Source organism: Bos indicus x Bos taurus, chromosome 23 (genome assembly GCF_003369695.1).
Source record: "Bos indicus x Bos taurus breed Angus x Brahman F1 hybrid chromosome 23, Bos_hybrid_MaternalHap_v2.0, whole genome shotgun sequence".
Lineage (NCBI taxonomy): Eukaryota > Metazoa > Chordata > Mammalia > Artiodactyla > Bovidae > Bos > Bos indicus x Bos taurus.
The window spans coordinates 26,505,312-26,524,353 of NC_040098.1; the positions used below are offsets into that span (position 1 = coordinate 26,505,312).

The window sequence follows — 19,042 nt, forward strand, 5'->3', positions numbered from 1 at the left end:
AGGATTAGAAAGAGTACTAAAATAACTGAAATGATGTGAGAATTATATTTCAAAAAGATGTATAAAAAGGTCCTTGTATAATTCTGGGTACAAGGTAAAGAGAGCAAAAATTGCTCAATTAATTATAGTCATTTTTATTGCCAAATGGTGAGTACTATCACTAGAATTATTAATGCACATAAAGGATAAATGCTTATCAGAACTGGGGTGGAGTGTAAATTAATGCTGAACTTTAGACAGATAGTTGGCCTCTAAAGTCCATTCTAAATCTGAGATATTACATTTATTCTAAAATAATGTGTAAGAATTATCTAATATAGATTTATATGTTTAAAATTATGTGATTATATCAGAAGATATAATTCATAGTTTTCCCATAGTGTTCTCTTTCCTAAACACTCTGTAATGTTTTCATTAGCAAAGTCTTCTTTTCTTAGGATAAAGCAAGGGAAGTTGATAAATAAGGGACATATCCCCAGTAAAATGAGCAAATCCTAATGGGAAACAGGAATAAGGAACTCAACAGTTTTTTAGGTAAGATATTACATTTTAAAGCTGAGTTATTGTGCCAATGGCTGACTTGAAGTCCTTTATCCATCTCTCAGTCTCTTGCATACTATGATGTGGGCAGTTGGTTTTATTACCTTGTTAGATAACATGCTATAAAAAATACCTTTAAGACCCTCCATTCCACATAGGTCACATCATATAAGTCCCCCTTTCTCTCTGTGTTTTCTGGAGGTGCCACTAAAGTCAATCATATTATCAGGGACAAACCTGAAGACATTTTCATTTACATTAAATTATTGACTAATATTTAATTTCCTGTAGTTTATCGGAGACAATCTTATCTGTAAGGAGGTACAGTCTATACTCTCCATACAACAGTTATAATTCTGTTACTAGGGACACTGTTCTTTCAGTTGTCCACAGAATTACAGCATTTTTCAGAATTGAAATACTTGAAAAATCAAAGTGCTTTGTTTTCAACAAGTTCAGTAATTTCCCCAAATCTACAACACTAAGTTATGATGCACAAAGGATGAGATCATAGGACTCTTAAAATGCAACAATTTTCTTTCCACTTCCTCAATTCCTCATACACTCACACCTACATTTGTGAAAGTATCTCAAGTAAGAGGAAAGATTTCCTAAAAGGCTCAAACGAGTGACACATCAGTGACCAGCACAGACTGGTGCCCAAGAGGGGCCCAATTAAAATATCTCAGATACAACTGGACCAAACCTTTAAAGTACTAAGTTAAAATAATCTTTTTAATGGAGAGAATTCTAAGTTTCAGAAGAGGACCTTCCTACTGAATCTCTGACCAGCAAATGATGATGCTATTCACCTCTGATGCTGATTGGTTTTTCTAACACTGAGATCACCCAATCCAGGAAGAAAGAGTTCATTGGTTAGTATTGTTTGGCCACGTGGGTTGAAGAGGGTCCTAGTCCTCACTGAGTAACTCTCAGCTGCTCCCTCACGCTCTGTGTTCTCCTGTATGATGTGTCTGTGGTTCACTGGATGGCAGCTTTGGCAGTGCTACTGATGGTGCTCAGCCTTCCCTTCTCTTGGGCCAGGGAAACCCAACGTAAGTGCACACCTTTGAGGGGAGGGTGAGCTATTATGGGTGGGAGAAGAAAGGGAGTTACCATTGTCTCTATGTCCAGACTACATCTCTTAAAAAACTGTGACATTCTCTTCAGTCATCACCAGTCCTTATCACATGGAGCCTTCGTTCCTTCCACAAGAAAAGGGCCTTGGATGCCTGCCTTCTGAATGCTGCTTAAGGTAACTCCATATACATGGGATAAGTCTTCTCAATTCTCCTCCAATAAAACCTCTCTAGTCTTACAACCCATTCCTCTAAGGATCTTAAGAGGATTGAGTCGCAAAGATACCCTGGAGGAGGAAATGGCAATCCACTCCAGTATTCTTGCCTGGAGAATTCCACGGACAGAGGACCCTGGTGAGCTACAGTCCATGGTATCACAAAGAGTTGGACAAGAAAGAGCACACACTCAACACACATATCAGAAAAAAGAAAACTTTCTCTGAAAATTTACAGGGACTCTTGTGGAATTAGAACAGTCTCTCCTAGGAAGATGCTATGTTTGTCCTTAACAGAGTCTATGATGTTGCTGTCTCTCCCCAATATGTGAGAATGTATCAAAGGACACCCCTCACTATATCTTTTCCTATCTCCCTGAACCACAATGTTTAAAATGCCTATATCCCTGCCCTGGAGCTTCTCTGACAGAAGTTGGCGTTAATTTTCTCTCTTTCTCCTGGGTAAAGCATCCTGGAGCTAAACCAGGGATCTTTAACTACTTGGAATGACTCTGTAGATAAGGAGCATCCATAGGGTGTTCTTTAGTGCCTTAAAGAATTTATGGCATCTTCTGAAAACCTGATACAGGTTAGTGTTCTTTATAAATCTATTTTGAATCTTTCTACATGATTAGTTTCTCCTCTATCTCCCCATTCTCTGGTCTGAGCACATGCAAAGGGATTCAGCTAGTAAAGGATAAATTACAGGAAATTCTGTTTTTGTAAGTTACAAGTAGTCAAATATCAGCATTTTCATATGGCAAACCATAAACTCTGAGAAGAGTCCTGAGAATGTGAGGTTGTTTCCATCCTACTGGGTTGAAAGTCAAGAAGTAAGTCAAGGGAACTCATTGGTCTATCAGATATTGGCCCCAAACTTCGTAGGTTCACTAATAATGCCATTTAATTTCCTTAATTAGTCATGTTTGGTGTCCTCTCCTTTCTGGTTCTTCCCTATTCTTTCCTCAAGCTATGCCATGACCATTAGAAAAAATTCCCATTAGAGAAAAAAGTTTGCACAAACCCTCAGCACTATAACAGATCAATTGGATGAGATGAAACTTAATGAAAGTTTCCCTGAATCTTAAAATCACCTTTTCCTCTCTTGTGAATGTTTCTTCCAACTAGTAGGAGGAGCAAAAGGAAGTTTGCCTGAATTCCTCACAGGAAATGGAAAGGATATCATATGCCTACAGAATAAAAGAGTTTTAGAGCTGAGCTCTTTCTTGCCTTCCAGGAGTCACACAAAGACCCATTTCCAGAACACTGGGTGTATTCATTTTGAACTCAAATGTCTTTTTCTGAGCAACTATTATATACTGGGTTCTGTTCTTGGCTCAGAGAATTCTATTTCAGTAACTTAGGAAAGTCCCTTGCAGTCATCAGCTTACCTAATGGCGGGAGAGGAAGACAACTCAGTAAACACTTAATAGGGAAAATCATTTCAGAGAGCAATAAATGTGCTGAAAGAACACTTCAGGGTTGTAGAACAGAGAGAACTGTATTCACCTGACTTCAGTTCAAGCGTCTAGGAAGCTCTCCCTGAGAAGGTGACAGTCGACTGAGACATAAACGACGAGAAGAAGCCAGACACGTGAGGGATCTTAAGGGACAAGTGCCCCAGGGAGACGGAGCAGAGGAGAGGCTGAAATGTGAGAAGGTGTTTGCTGTGTTTAAGGGACAGAATGAAGATTAGAGCGGCTGAAGCAAAGCAAGCTGGTTGGACAGTGAAATAAGATGAGATTGGAGAGGAAACTAGGAGCCAAATCGTATTAGGCTCTGGTGGTTGTGATGAGAACTTTAAAAAAAAAAAAGTATTCATGTATTTATCTTTGGCTATGCTGGGTCTTTGTTGCCGAGCACGTTTTTCCCTAGCTGTGGTGCACAGGCTGCTCATTGCGGTGGGTTTTCCTGTTGCCGAGCGCAGGCTCTAGGGCAAACGGGTTTCAGTAGTTGTGGCTTCTGGGCTCTGGAGGACAGGCTCAATAGTTGTGGCGCACGGGCTTCATTGCTCCACAACACGTGGGATCCTCCCTGATCAGGGATTGAACCCATGTCTCCTGCGTTGGCAGGCAAATTCTTCACCACTGAGCCACCAGGAAAGCCCCCATGGTCCAAACTTTGACTTTTATTTATGGAGATATGTGAAACTACTGAGAGATTATAAGGAGAGTCAGTTTGTTTATTTTAAAAAATAATCTAGCTACCACACGGAGACTGGACTCCAGAGGTTCACAAGTGGAGTGGAGGACACCATTTAAGAACATGGCAGAATTCTACAGGGCAGGTATACTGTGGCTTCACTTAGAGTGGTGGTGACAAAGACAATAGTAAAGATAAAGTGAACAGATTTGGGGAGATTGTTGTGTGACTTGCTCTTTTCAAACTTTATCATGTGACAAGAAGGTATTAGAGAATTCCTGAATAGTAAGTGGACCTAGTCTGACCCAGAGAACACTCCTCTCATTTCTAAGTGAAGGCCTGTATTCAAAGTCTGGGGTCCTGTTCTTTTTCTATAAGCTGTCTATATGAGAATGTTATTTTTTCTAACCTTCTCCTTTTCTAAGGGTTCAGTTCAGGTCAGTCGCTCAGTCATGTCCGACTCTTTGCGACCCCATGAACCGTAGCATGCCAGGCCTCCCTGTCTATCACCAACTCCTGGAGTCTACCTAAACCCATGTCCATCGAGTCGGTGATGCCATCCAACCATCTCATCCTCTATCATCCACTTCTCCTCCTGCCCTCAATCTTTCCCAGCATCAGGGTCTTTTCAAATGAGTCAACTCTTCGCGTGAGGTGGCCAAGTATTGGAGTTTCAGCTTCAACATCAGTCCTTCCAATGAACACCCAGGATTGATCTCCTTTAGGATGGACTGCTTGGATCTCCTTGCAGTCCAAAGGACTCTCAAGAGTCTTCTCCAACAACACAGTTCAAAGCATCAATTCTTCGGTGCTCAGCTTTCTTCACAGTCCCACTCTCACATCCATACATGACCACTGGAAAAACCATAGCCTTGGCTAGACAAACCTTTGTTGAAAAATTAATGTCTCTGCTTTTTAATATGCTGTCTAGGTTGGTCATAACTTTCCTTCCAAGGAGTAAGCGTCTTTTAATTTCATGGCTGCAATCACCATCTGCAGTGATTTTGGAGCCCAGAAAAATAAAGTCAGCCATTGTTTCCACTGTTTCCCCATCTATTTGCCATGAACTGATGGGACCAGATGCCATGATCTTCGTTTTCTGAATGTTGAGCTTTAAGCCAACTTTTTCACTCTCCACTTTCACTTTCATCAAGAGGCTTTTTAGTTCCTCTTCACTTTCTGCCATAAGGGTGGTGTCACCTGCATATCTGAGGTTATTGATATTTCTCCTGGCAATCTTGATTCCAGCTTGTGCTTCTTCCAGTCCAGGGTTTCTCAAGATGTACTCTGCATATAAGTTAAATAAGCAGGGTGACAATATACAGCCTTGACGTACTCCTTTTCCTATTTGGAACCAGTCTGTTGTTCCATGTCCAGTTCTAACTGTGGCTTCTTGACCTGCATAGAGGTTTCTCAAGAGGCAGGTCAGGTGGTCTGGTATCCCATCTCTTTCAGAATTTTCCACAGTTTATTGTGATCCACACAGTCAAAGGCTTTGGCATAGTCAATAAAGCAGAAATAGATGTTTTTCTGGAACTCTCTTGCTTTTTTGATGATCCAGCTAGTAATTCAATATTATTAATACCAATAATACTGGTATTATTGGGTGTACCAGGCAAAGTTAGAAATGAGTTATCTGGGGTTTTGAAATATCTGTAGTTGTAGTTTACTAATATAGATAAGTAGTGGACAAGTGGCAGGGAAATTAAGAAGGAAGATGAATAAATTACATGTCTTTTTCATTGGCTGGTGAGGCAAAGAAATAAGTAAGTCATACTCAAATTTATTTTGCTGGAAAAATATCTCTTCATTGGGAGTGGATTCTTTAAAAACAGAAATTTCATATAGGAACAAGATTTTCAACAGATAAAATATTGGCAAAACTTTTAATGTAATTCTCAGTACTCCAAAATTAACCGTGGCTATTGACCACATATTTTCAGATGATTTATACTAGTTGAACTCATCCAGTGACAGATCACCAACACTTCCCCCAACTCCTTGACCCCGAGTATTTGGCAATATCTAGAGCCAGAAGCAGAAGCAGGAGATATTAAGAAGAGGTGGCAAGAATACACAGAACTATACAAAAAAGATCTTCATGACCCAGATAACCATGATGGTAATGATCACTCACCTTCATGACCCAGATAACCACGATGGTAATGATCACTCACCTAGATCCCGACATCCTGGAATGTGAAGTCAAGTGGGCCTTAGGAAGCATCACTACAAACAAAGCTAGTGGAGGTGATGGAATTCCAGTTGAGCTATTTCAAATCCTAAAAGATGATGCTATGAAAGTGCTGCACTCAATATGCCAGCATATTGGGAAAACTCAGCAGTGGCCATAGGACTGGAAAAGGTCAGTTTTCATTCCAATCCCAAAGAAAGCTAATGCCAAAGAATGTTCAAACTACTGCACAATTGCACTCATCTCACATACCAGCAAAGTAATGCTCACAATTCTCCAAGCCAGGCTTCAACAGTACATGAACTGTGTAGTTCCAGATGTTTAAGCTGGGTTTAGAAAAGGCAGAGGAACCAGAGATCAAATTGCCAACATTCGTTGGATCATCAAAAAAGCAAGAGAGTTCCACAAAAACATCTGCTTTATTGACTACACCAAAGCCTTTGACAGTGTGAATCACAACAAACTGTGGAAAATTCTGAAAGAGATGGGAATACCAGACCACCTGACCTGCCTCCTGAGAAACCTGTATACAGGTCAAGAAGCCACAGTTAGAACTGGACGTGGAACAACAGACTGGTTCCAAATCAGGAAAGGAGTATATCAAGGCTGTATATTGTCACCCTACTTATTTAAGTTATATGCAGAGTACATCATGTGAAATGCTGGGCTGGATGAAGCACAGTCTGGAATCAAGATTGCTGGGAGAAATATCAATAACCTCAGATATGCAGATGATACCACCCTTTTGGCAGAAAGTGAAGAAAAAGTAAAGAAAGAGCCTTTTGATGAAAGTGAAAGAGGAGAGTGAAAAAGTTAGCTTAAAATTCAACATTCAGAGAAGGAAATGGCAACTCACTCCAGTGTTCTTGCCTGGAGAATCCCAGGGATGGGGGAGCCTGGTAGGTGCCATCTATGGGGTCCTGTAGAGTCAGACATGACTGAAGCGACTTAGCAGCAGGAGCAGCAACATTCATAAAATGAAGATCATGGCATTTAGTCCCATCACTTCATGGCAAATAGATGGGGAAACAGTGGCAGACTTTATTTTTGGGGGCTCCAAAATCACTGCAGATGGTGACTGCAGCCATGAAATTACAAGATGCTTGCTCCTTGGAAGAAAAGCTCCAACCAACATAGACAGTATATTAAATAGCAGAGACATTACTGTGCCGACAAAGGTCCATCTAGTCAAAGCTATGGTTTTTCCAGTAGTCATGTATGGATGTGAGAGTTGGACTATAAAGAAAGCTGAGTGCCTAAGAATTGATGCCTAAGAATTGATGTTGGAGAAGACTCTTGAGAGTCCCTTGGACTGCACGGAGGTCCAACCAGTCCATCCTAATGGATATCAGTCCTGAATATTCATTGGAAGGGCTGATCCTGAAGCTGAAACTCCAATCCTTTGGCCACCTAATGGGAAGAACTGACTCATTTGAAAACACCCTGATGCTGGGAAAGATCGAAGGCAGGAGAAGAAGGGGATGACAAAGGATGAGATGGTTGGATGGCATCACCGACTTGATGGACATGAGTTTGAGCAAGTTCCAGGAGTTGTTGATGGACAGGAAGGCCTGGTGTGGGGCAGTCCATGGCATCACAAAGAGTCGGACCTGACTGAGTGAATGAACTGAACTGAACTGAGAGCCATTTTTGGTTGTTACACTGAGGGTTTCTTCTGACATCAAGTGAGTAGAGGCCAGAGATGCTGGTAGACAGCCTACAATGTTTAGAATAGCCACCCTCACCTAAGAGACATATTTGATCTCTTACCTAATCAGGTCAAATTTGAAAAGAGTTCTGTCATCAAATTTAAAAAATAAATTGGTTTTTCGAGCTATCCGGATTTGGAAATTCCAAAAAGGAAAGGTAGAAGTATACTGGGATCATGGTTTTAATTTCCTTAAAACTCTTCAAAAGTTTCCCATTTATCATAAATTCAAAACCCTAACATCAACTATAAGACTTTTAAGAACTGGCTTCTGTGATTTTTCTAGTGAAAAATTTCACCCTGCTTCCTCACTCTCTGTGCAAGTGAGAAGTTTTCCTCTGGATTCCTGCAGAAATTCATCATCTCTTTCAAGCCTTTACACATGCTACTACCTTTACCTGAAACATGCCTCCTTTTTCTCCCAGACATACACACACTTCTTGTCTTCAGCCATCTAAAGCTAACCTTTCATGTCACATCTTTAAAAAACAAAAAACAAAAAACTGAAGTATAGTTGATTATGAACTTCCCCGGTGGTTCAGCTGGTGAAGAATCTGTCTGTAATGTGGGAGACCTGGGTTCGATCCCTAGGTTGGGAAGATCTCCTGGAGAAGGGAACGACTACCCATTCCAATATTCTTGCCTAGAGAATTCCATGGACAGAGGAGCCTGGTGGGCTACAGTCCATAGAATCGCAAAGAATAGGATAGGACTGAAATGACTGAGCTCACACACATTGTATCAAATGTTTGTTTTTATATTCCGAAAGAGGTTAGGCTACAGTCCTTGGGGTTGCAAAGAGTTGGACACGACTGAGTGACTTTCACTTTCATAGTTGATTTACAAATTTGTGTCATGTCACGTCTTAAATATCATTTGAGACAACTTCTCTGCCACCCTAATGTAATTATTCTCTCTTCCTGAACTCCTAACTTTTCTTCTGACATTTCTGACTCTTGTGTAATTAACTCTTGCGTGGTTGGGTTTCGTCCATCAGTCTCACTAAATGTTATACTCCTAGATAAGGTAGGGGAGAGGTCTGTTTTTCCTTCTTTGGATTCCCAGGGGCAGCAGCACAGGCCTGGCACAAGGTCAGCACCAGGTAAGGAAGTGTTTCAGGAACTGATGAAGGGCTGTGGGATGAGAGGAAGGAGCAGTGAGTGTTTTTCTGGTGAAAGCATTCAGGAGGTGGAAGCGATGGGGTAAATCCTGGCCCAGCTCAGGCTTGGAGGTCTCCAGCCAAGTGCAGAGCTGACTGCATCCCACATGGCTTAGAATCAGAGGGGCCTTCCCCGACCACCATGGTCTGGATTGATCCTGCAGATGAAAGATGAACCATGAGTGCTGGTAATTAGGGGTGCCAGTGGAGCCAATGAAGGAGTTCCTAGTGCTCCCTTCTCTCCTAGCGACCCCCTTCTCCCTCGCCCATTGGTGGGCGTTGCAGTCAGTCATTTCCAGGAGCCCGCCCAGTGATCAGATCTTTCACGTCTTCACAGCGCATTTCATCCATCAGTTTAAGGGTGAGTGTCGTTTCTCCAACGGGTTGGAGCGGATGCGGTTCTTTGCCAGATACATCTACAACACGCAGGAGGATGTGCATTTCGACAGCGATGTGGGGGAGTTCACGGCCCTGACGGAGCTGGGGAGGCTGGACGCCGAGTACTGGAACCAGCAAAAGGACTTCATGGAGCAGATGCGGGCCAAGGTGGACACGTTGTGCAGATCCAACTACCAGGGCATTGGTAGCTTCCTGAGGCAGCGCCGAGGTGAGCGAGGCCAGTGGGTGGCCTCGGGGAGGTTGTGTGTGTGTGCGTGCACGTGTGCAGGAATGTGTGTGTGAGAGAGAGACAGAGAGACAGAGAGACAGGAGGACACAGACAGAGGCTACGTCCAGGTGAGTGTTGGATTGTGAGCAAGTTCAAGTTAGGAAAGTTGCTGTGAGAAGATGAGACTGGGAGTCTCACATGCTGTCGGGGAGACAGTGTGTGATTGTGAGAGGGGAGAGAGCATGTGGCGGGGGAAGGGGCTGGGGGTCTGAGAGGACCGGAGAGGGTAAGAGGTATGGAGGACGGATGCAGGAAGGAAAGATGGTGGCAGACTGTGGGAGAGGTGAGGTGGCAGAAAGGGGAAGGGGATATGGAGGAATACTGACTGGGAGGGGCGGTTAGGCTTTCCTGGCCGCTCAGACATAAAGAATCTGCCTACAGTGCAGGAGACCTGAGTTTGATCCCTGGCTGGGGAAGATCCCCTGGAGAAGAGAATGGCTACCCACTCAAGTATTCTTGCCTGTAGAATTCCATGGACAGAGAAGCCTGGCGGGCTACAGTCCATGGGGTCGCAAAAAGTTGAACGTGACTGAGTGACTAACCCTCTAGGTGGTTAGAGAGGAGAAGAGGGCATTGAGGTGTCTGTGATTGTGCTACCCAACAAAGGGCTGTGGAACTTGGACATTCATGGTCAGCTGTGGTACAGGAGCTTCAGCACCTCATCTTCCTGGATGATGGACCCTTTGCTTCACATCTGCATCTTTTGCTTCTGTGGTCAGGGAGAAACTGGTTCTGGGTCCAGATTTTCACCTTTGCTCGTGCTTCAGCTGCACGACTCATGGTTTTGTTCTTTCGTCTCTGAAAAGCAACTCAGTATCTTGCTTGAAACAGAATAGGGCCAGATTGGAGCTGGTTCTGGGGTTATACAATTATAAGAAATTTTAAGTTTTGTACTCTTTTAAGATTAATTAATTTTTGACTGTGCTGGGTTTTCCTTTCTGCGTGCAGGCTTTCTCTAGTTGCAGCGAGCAAAGACTGCTTTCTGGTTGCAGTGCATGGGCTTCTCACTGCAGTGGGTTCTCTTGTTGCAGAGCATGGGCTCTAGGGTGTGGGAGCTTCAGCAGTTGCAGCATGTGGGCTCAGTAGTTGTGGCACGGGTTTAGTTTCCTTGGAGCATGTGAGATCTTCCCAGATCAGGAACTGAACTTGCGTCCCCTGAATCAGTGGGTGGATTGGCAGGTGGATTCTTAACCGCTGGACCACCAGGAAAGTCAAAGACTTTTTTCTTTTTAATTAGTGACTTTGCTTCCTGCTTTACCTCTCCTTCAGGACTCAAGTTTTTCTTGGGATTCAACTCATAGACTTAGAGAATCACCCGTGTCTTTCCTTCTTCCCAGGGTGGAACCATTCTGAGATGTTCTAAGGTGTGAGTGCCTGGAGACAGCTTTCCCAGGATGTCATGTTCTATATCCACACCTACCCCACTGCTGTTCCCTAATTTATCGACACTTTGATTCATATTTTCTCTTCAGTTAAACAAGGATAACAATAGCTAACATATATTGAAGACTAAGTTCCAGTTATTGTTTTACATACTTCACATGGAATAATCCTCACATAGTGCTGAGAGGTAAATTAGGATAATAATACCCTTTTATAGATAGAAAGCTGAGGCACGTGGAAATGTAAAAGTTCTCCCAGTCACTAAGAGGAAGAGCCTGGATGTGAATCCAGTCTGTCTGGCTTCAGAAATCAGTACACTGTATGCCTTGAAAGATTTGTAAATGCTTCAGTTCAACAATGAATTATTTTTCATGCTATGAAACACACACACACATATTTTTTCAACATCTTTTAAATGTAATGGGCCAGTGCTGTAAGAATTAAAGTCAAGGCTCACAGTACTAGCTCCTAAAGTTGGGCCAAATGGCCTGTCTGGCCTACCTGAGACTGCAGTCTGCTCTGGTGATTGGTTTAGAAAGGCAGCCAATCAAGGAGACTCACTTTGTCTTGCTCACTGATTCCCTCCACTTTTTCTCTCCCAGTGGAGCCTACAGTGACTGTGTATCCTGCAAAGACCCAGCCCCTGCAGCACCACAACCTCCTGGTCTGCTCTGTGAACGGTTTCTACCCAGGCCACATTGAAGTCAGGTGGTTCCAGAACAGCCATGAAGAGGAGGCTGGGGTGATCTCCACAGGCCTGATCCAGAATGGAGACTGGACCTTCCAGACCATGGTGATGCTTGAAACAGTTCCTCAGAGTGGAGAGGTCTACACCTGCCAAGTGGAGCACCCCAGCCGGACGAGCCCTCTCACAGTGGAATGGAGTGAGAAGCTCTCTATCTCATATGTCCCTCACCCACCGTGGAGGGGGCTTGCTTTCCCCTGAATTTCAGGTGTCTCCTCTCCCTACAACATGTGTTCATTTGCTCCTTGTTCTCCTGTCCTTCAGCTGAGGTTATTGGGGGAGTCCTTTATCCTGTGATAGAAATCCTCTGATACTTTACGGATATCTTGGCATAGTTTCTCCAAATACCTACACCCCCTGGGGAGGCATTTCTTCCTGACAAGGAGAAAAGAGGTATCCCTGGTCTGAGCCTCCATGAAATCTCAAGTCACGGTCACCCTGTGACCTGGGCACTAGTCCCCTGCCTCCAGCTGGGCTTGTACTTCCGACACTGTTGCTCTGAGTTGTTCACTGTGATCTGAGAAAAGGTGCAGCCTTTACAGCGTACAAACCTTCCTGACGTGAGTGGAGTTCAACCTCAGCTATGCCCTTTATTGGCTCTGTCACCACACACAAGCTAATTAACCTCATTCTGTCCCAGGTTCCTCACCTACTAAATATTGAAGTCCTGTGGCCTTATATCAGGACTGCAATGTTTAAATGAGTTCAGTGCCTGAATCTTGAAGCTACTCTGTGTGATTTTTAAGACAAATTTTTGTAGGAATTGCCAGTTATTCTGGTTCTTCCAGGGCAGCCTTCTTTCCTTCTTCTCAAAACTCTCTGTCTTATAATAGGTCTGCCCAATGTTATGTAGCAGCCTGGATGGGAGGGGAGTTTAGGGGAGAATTGTTATTGTTTAGTCGCTAAGTCATGTCCAACTCTTTGTGACCCCATGGACTGTAGCCCACCAGGCTCCTCCATCCATGGGATTTCCCGGATAAGAATACTGGAATGGGGAGTCATTTCCTTCTCCCTTGGGGGAGAATGGATACATGTATATGTCTGGCTTAGTTCCTTTGCTGTCTGCCTGAAACTGTCACAATATTGTTAATTGGCCATACTCCAATACAAAATAAAAAGTTTAATAAAAATTTCTCAATCTTATGCAGCCACTTTGGAAGGTGGTATGGAGATTCCTTAAAAAACTAGGAATAAAATCACCCTATGATCCAGCAATCCCACTACTAGGCATATACCCTGAAGAAACCAAAATTAAAGACACATGTACCCCAATGTTCATTGCAGCACTATTTACAATAGCTAGAACATGGAAACAACCTAGATGTCCATCAACAGATGAATGGATAAAATGAATGGTACCTATATACAATGTACGTATATACAAATTGACATTTGGCAGAAACTTAATCATATAAAGGGACACATTTGAGTCAGTTCTAATGAGGTGGATGAACCAAGAACCTAGTATACAGAGTGAAGTAGGTAAGAAAGAGAAAGATAAATATCATGCACTAACACATATATATGCAATCTAGACAGATGGTACTGATGAAAGTTTCTGCAGGGCAGCAGTAGAGATACACACATAGAGAACAGACTTATATGCACACGGGACGGGGAAAGGAAGGAGAGAAGAGTGAGTTGTATGGAGAGCGTAACATGGAAACTTACATCACCATATGTAAAACAGATACCTGTATGACTCAGGGAACTCAAACAGGGGCTCTGTAACCTAGAGGGGTGGGATGGGGAGGGAGATGGGCCGGAGGTTCAAGGGGGAGGGGACATATGTATACCTTGGCTGATTCATGTTGACATTTGGCAGAAACCATCACAATTCTGTAAAGCAATTATCCTTCAACCAAAAAAAAAATACACTAAAAAATTCTCAGTCTTGGAGATTGAAATAGAGAAGTTGTATTTGGGATAAAAATGACTAAAATTAGCTTCTTTTCTCAGGAGCACAGTCTGACTCTGCTCAGAGGAAGCTGATGAGTGGAATCGGAGGCTTTGTTCTGGGTCTGCTCTTCCTTGGCGTGGGACTGTTCATCCACCTCAGGAGTAAGAAAGGTGAGGAACCAGTTGGCAGATGATATTCCTCGCAGGCTTTTGGGAGAAGAAATGTGACTTTGCTCGGGTGGTTCGGTGACCCTGTACAAAGTCTGTCATTACCTAGTTACCTCAAATTTCCTGAAAATCCAGACACTGACAGTCCATGATTAGCCATGGTTGAAACATGAAAGGTGATGGCCCATAACAATCAGAAAATGGTTAACACACATGAAATTTGGGGTGGAGATCCTGGGGCAAATGCGGGAAGAGACACTAAGGCTGATGAAATTACAATGGGTTTGTGTGAGAGAAGCTTCAGTTTCTCTCTATCCTGGCATCCAGTGATGTGGGCTGTGGTGTGAGAGAAATCTTAGGAGAGTGCTCTGGGTCTGGGAACATTGTGTTTGGGGATGGATTTACCTCCATCTTTTAACTATATGTCTTTCTTCCTCTTTTCCAGGACACCCTGCACTTCAGCCTATAGGTAATGCTTCTTAACTCTCTTTTAGAATCATATTTAGTCTCCTAGAGCAGATGGTAGAGGGGACAAGACAGGAGACAGAAATAATGAGAAAGACTGTGGATCTGACTTCTGATCATGCAGTTTACACTGAAGCTTCTTCTGTCCACTAAACAGAAGGTTTGAACTGTAAAGTGGCTTTGGCCCAAGGAGACTTAAGAAAATTTCCCCTTCTTACTGCAATGCTTTAACAGAAGGCTCTGAGAGGCAGAGACAAGGGGAAGTGCTGCTTGTAAAGTAAGACTGGAAATGACACTGTCCTGTGCTTCCTGAAGGACCCCTGAGCTGAAGTGAAGATGGTAACACTCAAAGAAGAACCTTCTGTCCCAGCTTATTCACGGCCTGAAAAGGTCTCCTGCTTGGCTCCTATTCCTCCACAAGAGTGCTTCTCAGGATCTCGATTGCTCCTGGTTGAGTGACCCTGCAGAAAATGTCCTTCTTGCTGGTTTCCTTGGCCCCCATGTTTGACCTGGATGTTCTCAGTATTGATCACCATACCTTATCTTCATTCTTTCCTGGTCCCCTTTGTTTTCAACCTTTAGTGCCTCCTGTGCCTCGGATCTTCTGTCCATATTATTATATAACTTTTTATCTCAAATAAATATGGACTGGCAATCATCTGCTTTATACAGTTTCAAGGAAAGAAGTAGAAAGAAAACAGAAGTGGAGAGTGGCATCATAAAACAATAATGGTTATTATTTCTTATATATTCCTAAATTTGGTCATTTGTGGATCTGGAGGTTTCCTTGCTCCCTTCCCTGTTTTTTCCTTGAGTTTTCTACATTCTGTCGTCAGGCATGTTTTCCAGGGCTAGATGAAAGGCCTTAATTCCCTCTATCATGGTGGTTTCCCACATCTTTGCAACCTCAAAGATAAACACACTTTATAGTAATCTGCTATTATTTAAAAGTTACAAAATGTATATTCCTGTGTTTTTTTTTTTTTTCTCCTTTGCCATGATTTTAAAACAAAGTATCTAATCCTGGGTTAGTTCACTCCTTGAACTCCTCTTTAATTAGACTAATAGTGGGCTTCAATATTTAAATCTTTTTCTGTCTCAAAGATAAACATCAGTGACAGGCTGATGCTGTGGCTGGGGTGTATTCTTCCCCATAAGTAGGTTTCAGAAGGCCACTAAGACAAAGCCACAACTCTAGTGGAAAATATGCATTTCTGAGTCCCCCCAGAGTGTGTGATAAACTACTGTCTGTTACAGGAAAATCCAGTATGGATCTTATCTTAGCAGAAATCAGAAACAATTCTGAAAAACAAAGGAAAATTTATGAATACAGGGATGTTCATCCAAACAAAAAAATATCCTACAACTGGAAGAAAAATGAGATTTTCTACTCTAGAATAATCCCCAAAATGTACTTTCAGTAGGTTTAGATTTGTACAGTCTATAACATTTTAAAAACTAAGATAGAGGAGGAGAATATCTATCTATCATCTACTTACATTTGTAAATAGAAACAATGGCAGAACTATTTTTAAAAAATTGTTATCTTTTGGGCAAATGAGAGAATAGATTAAAGGGGACAAATATGAAAGTCAGACTTTTTTGAATTTATTTCATTTAATAGTTTTAACTAGAGGAACGTTCAAATATTCTATGTAATAAAAATAATTTTAAATTAAAAGATTAACAAAGTGATGCTTAAAAACTAAAAGCAAACTGGAATGATTCAAACAAATTTGACCAAAAGTATATGATAGAAAACAAGCTAGAAAAGTAAATCAAAAATTTTTTGACCCTTGCATAAACGATTGTTGAACTATAATGGTAAGTAAGTATATAGTTTTAAGTTCCAAAGACTTTAATAACATAAAAGAGTTGGATAGGCTCAGAAACCATGGTGATTTCTCCTAGCTCAAGAAGCCACCATGATAGAAGGAATTAAGGCCTTTCTCCTAGCTCAGGCTTAGGCAATTAAATTGCTGACAAAGTTGGTGTATTCTGCTATTGTATTCCCTCTGAAGTCAATGTGCATGCTCACTCGTGTCCAACTCTTTGTGACCCCATGGACTGTAGCCTGCCAGGCTCCTCTGTCCATGTTTTCCAGGCAAGAATACTGGAGCGGGTTGCCATTTCCTCCACCAGCGGATCTTCCCGATCCAGGGATTAAACCCACGTCTCCTGTGTCTCCTGCCTTGCAGGCGGGTTCTTTACTCATTGAGCCATCAGGGAAGCCCATTTCATCTGAAGAGTCAATTTCAAATGCAAACTAAATTGAAACAGTAGGTAATACTGTTCAGAAGTTTATTACAAAGTAATTGTTGAATTCTTCACAGTCCTGCACATCTATTATTTTCAAGCAAATTCAAAGTTTGTTTTTGTGTATGTTAATTATACTATGTGTTATTTGTGTGAAACAGGTTATCATCCTGTAGAGATTTGATAAATCATGTCTGCCGTGTGCATACAGTTGGGATAAGTTTTATTTGATCCCAAGGTTGCAACTTTACTGTCATTTTATTCTCTGATTTGAATAAATAAGTGTTTCATTTTGTTTGAGACCTGTGGTGTGAAATTACAAGGTAGAACTGAGGTCTATAGTATGAATATATCTATGAAGACACTTTCTGCTACTAATAGCAGAAGAATCCAATCTAATTAGCTTTACTTTCCTTTAACTTATCTCACATAATGGATAGACCAAGATAGGGAATTTCCAGAGTTGGTCGATTTATCAGGCCAATGGCATCACCAATGATCTGAAAGGCAGGAAAAGAGAACTGTTGCTTCTCATGTGGTTTTATGAGAAGCAACCAAACTTTTCCCTTAGTGTTCCCAGCAGACCCACTTCCTCACAATTAGGAGGATCATAGATGACGACAGCAGTTCACATAAATCACGTTTCACCCTTGGTGACATGGGCCTGCCTCCTCTGATGCACAAGGGAAGGAGAGGTTTAAAATCATCTTTCTCTTTTAAGAGAAAGAAATGGTCCATGAGGTAAGGAGGATGATTTTACAGCATGGAAGTACAGTGTCTGGTACTATTCGATTGTATTTTTGTAACTGCCTCATGAAGGATGATAGGTATTTAAATAACAGTGTCATTTCAGGGATTTTTTTTTTTAGCACTGAGACTTAAGTACCAGCCATAAGCCACTTCCTTCCACCTCAAAAGCAAATAAGCAGGAGGATTATTTGTTTGATTTTAGAATATATGCTGGCTCTTAATTTTATGAGGAAAACTATATTTTTCAGGGAATTGTTTTTTTAAAGGACATGTAATCAGGAATTACTCACTTCTTAAAATGCTAAAATCTATTATACATCTATTTTACCAAGCACTTTTTTGCATTGACTTATTATTTGTTATGCGTGTGTGCTCAGTTGCTCAGTCATGTCTGACTCCTTGCGACCCCAGGGACTCTAGCCCACCAGGCTCCTCTGTCCATGAAATTTTCCAAGCAAGAGTACTGGAGTAGGTTGCCATTTCCTACTCTAGGGTATCTTCTTGAGGAGGATTAAGAGATTGAACACCCATCTCTTGCATCTCCTGCATTGGCAGGCAGATTCTTTACCACTGTGCCACCTTGGAAGCCCTATTACTTGCTATATGAGTCCAGAATTAGATCCCTGGACATTTGAGGTTTAGAGTAATACAGAGAGTTTCAAGTTGTTTGTCAAGAATAACCCAAACTCATTCTTTTAAGCAAAATGGCTACTTCACACACACACACATATGAAAATGTTCATAGCAATATTAGTCTTTATAACACAAAACTGGAAACAATCTTAACATCCATCAGTTAGTGAATGGAAAAGCAAAATGCATTGTATCTATGCAATGGAAAACTATTTAGCAATAAAAAAAGAACAAGTGAAAAACATCTAAAAGTATTTGTGATACATGCTGCAAAGTGGATGACCTTAAAAAATAGCCTAAGGGAAATAAGTGAACGGTGCTCAGTTGTGTCCAACTCTTTGTGACCCCATGGACTGTATAGTCCATGGAATTCTCCAGGACAGGATACTGGAGTGGGTAGACTTTCCCTTCTCCAGGGGATCTTTCTGACCCAGGAATCGAACCAGGGTCTGCTATATTGCAGGAGTATTCTATACCAACTGAGCTATTATCAGAGAAATAAGTCAAACACAAAAGACTACTTTTCATAGGATTCTATATACATGAACCATCTATAAAAAGCAAATTTACAGACTGAAAGCAAGTCATTGGGTCTCTAGAGCTTGGAATGGAGTAAAAACTACCTGTAAACAGGAAACCTTTGGGGGTGTTAGAAATGTTCTAAAACTGGATTGTGGTGGTATTTGCACATATGTATAAAATTACTAGAAATTTTCCAGTTGAGTATGAGGTAAACTGTGGATGTGCTGTATAGATAGCCTTTATTGTGCTCAGCTCTGTTCCTTCTAGATTCATCATAAATCAGTGTTGAATCTTGTCAAGTGCTTTTCATGCAGTTCTTTAAATGACCATGTAAGTTTTATCCTTCAGTTTTTAATGTGGTGTATCACGTTGATTGATCTGCAGATGTTGAAACATCCTTGCATCCCTGCAATAAATCCCACATCACGGTGTATGATCCTTTTAATGTATTGTTGTATTTGGTTTGTTAATATTTTGTGGAGGATTTTTACTTGTATGCTCATCACAGAAATTGGCC

The 19,042-nt window shown here is 41.7% G+C and overlaps 1 protein-coding gene and 1 long non-coding RNA gene across 3 annotated transcripts; both read left to right on the forward strand.

The window, feature by feature from the left end:
• The first annotated feature begins 9,250 nt into the window (after positions 1-9,250).
• LOC113881431 (H-2 class II histocompatibility antigen, E-S beta chain-like) lies at positions 9,251-12,048 on the forward strand. Its single transcript, XM_027524471.1, has 2 exons — positions 9,251-9,644; positions 11,690-12,048. Exons 1-2 carry the CDS (start codon positions 9,251-9,253, stop codon positions 12,031-12,033), a joined length of 738 nt encoding a protein of 245 aa, XP_027380272.1. The 3' UTR covers positions 12,034-12,048.
• A 1,749-nt stretch (positions 12,049-13,797) lies between these two features.
• LOC113881312 lies at positions 13,798-16,920 on the forward strand. Of its 2 annotated transcripts, XR_003507999.1 has the most exons (3): positions 13,798-13,902; positions 14,345-14,368; positions 14,680-16,920. It is a non-coding gene; the product is annotated as an uncharacterized LOC113881312 (long non-coding RNA). The 2 variants fall into 2 exon arrangements; XR_003507998.1 differs by having other exon boundaries at positions 14,345-16,920.
• The last annotated feature ends 2,122 nt before the right edge of the window (positions 16,921-19,042 follow it).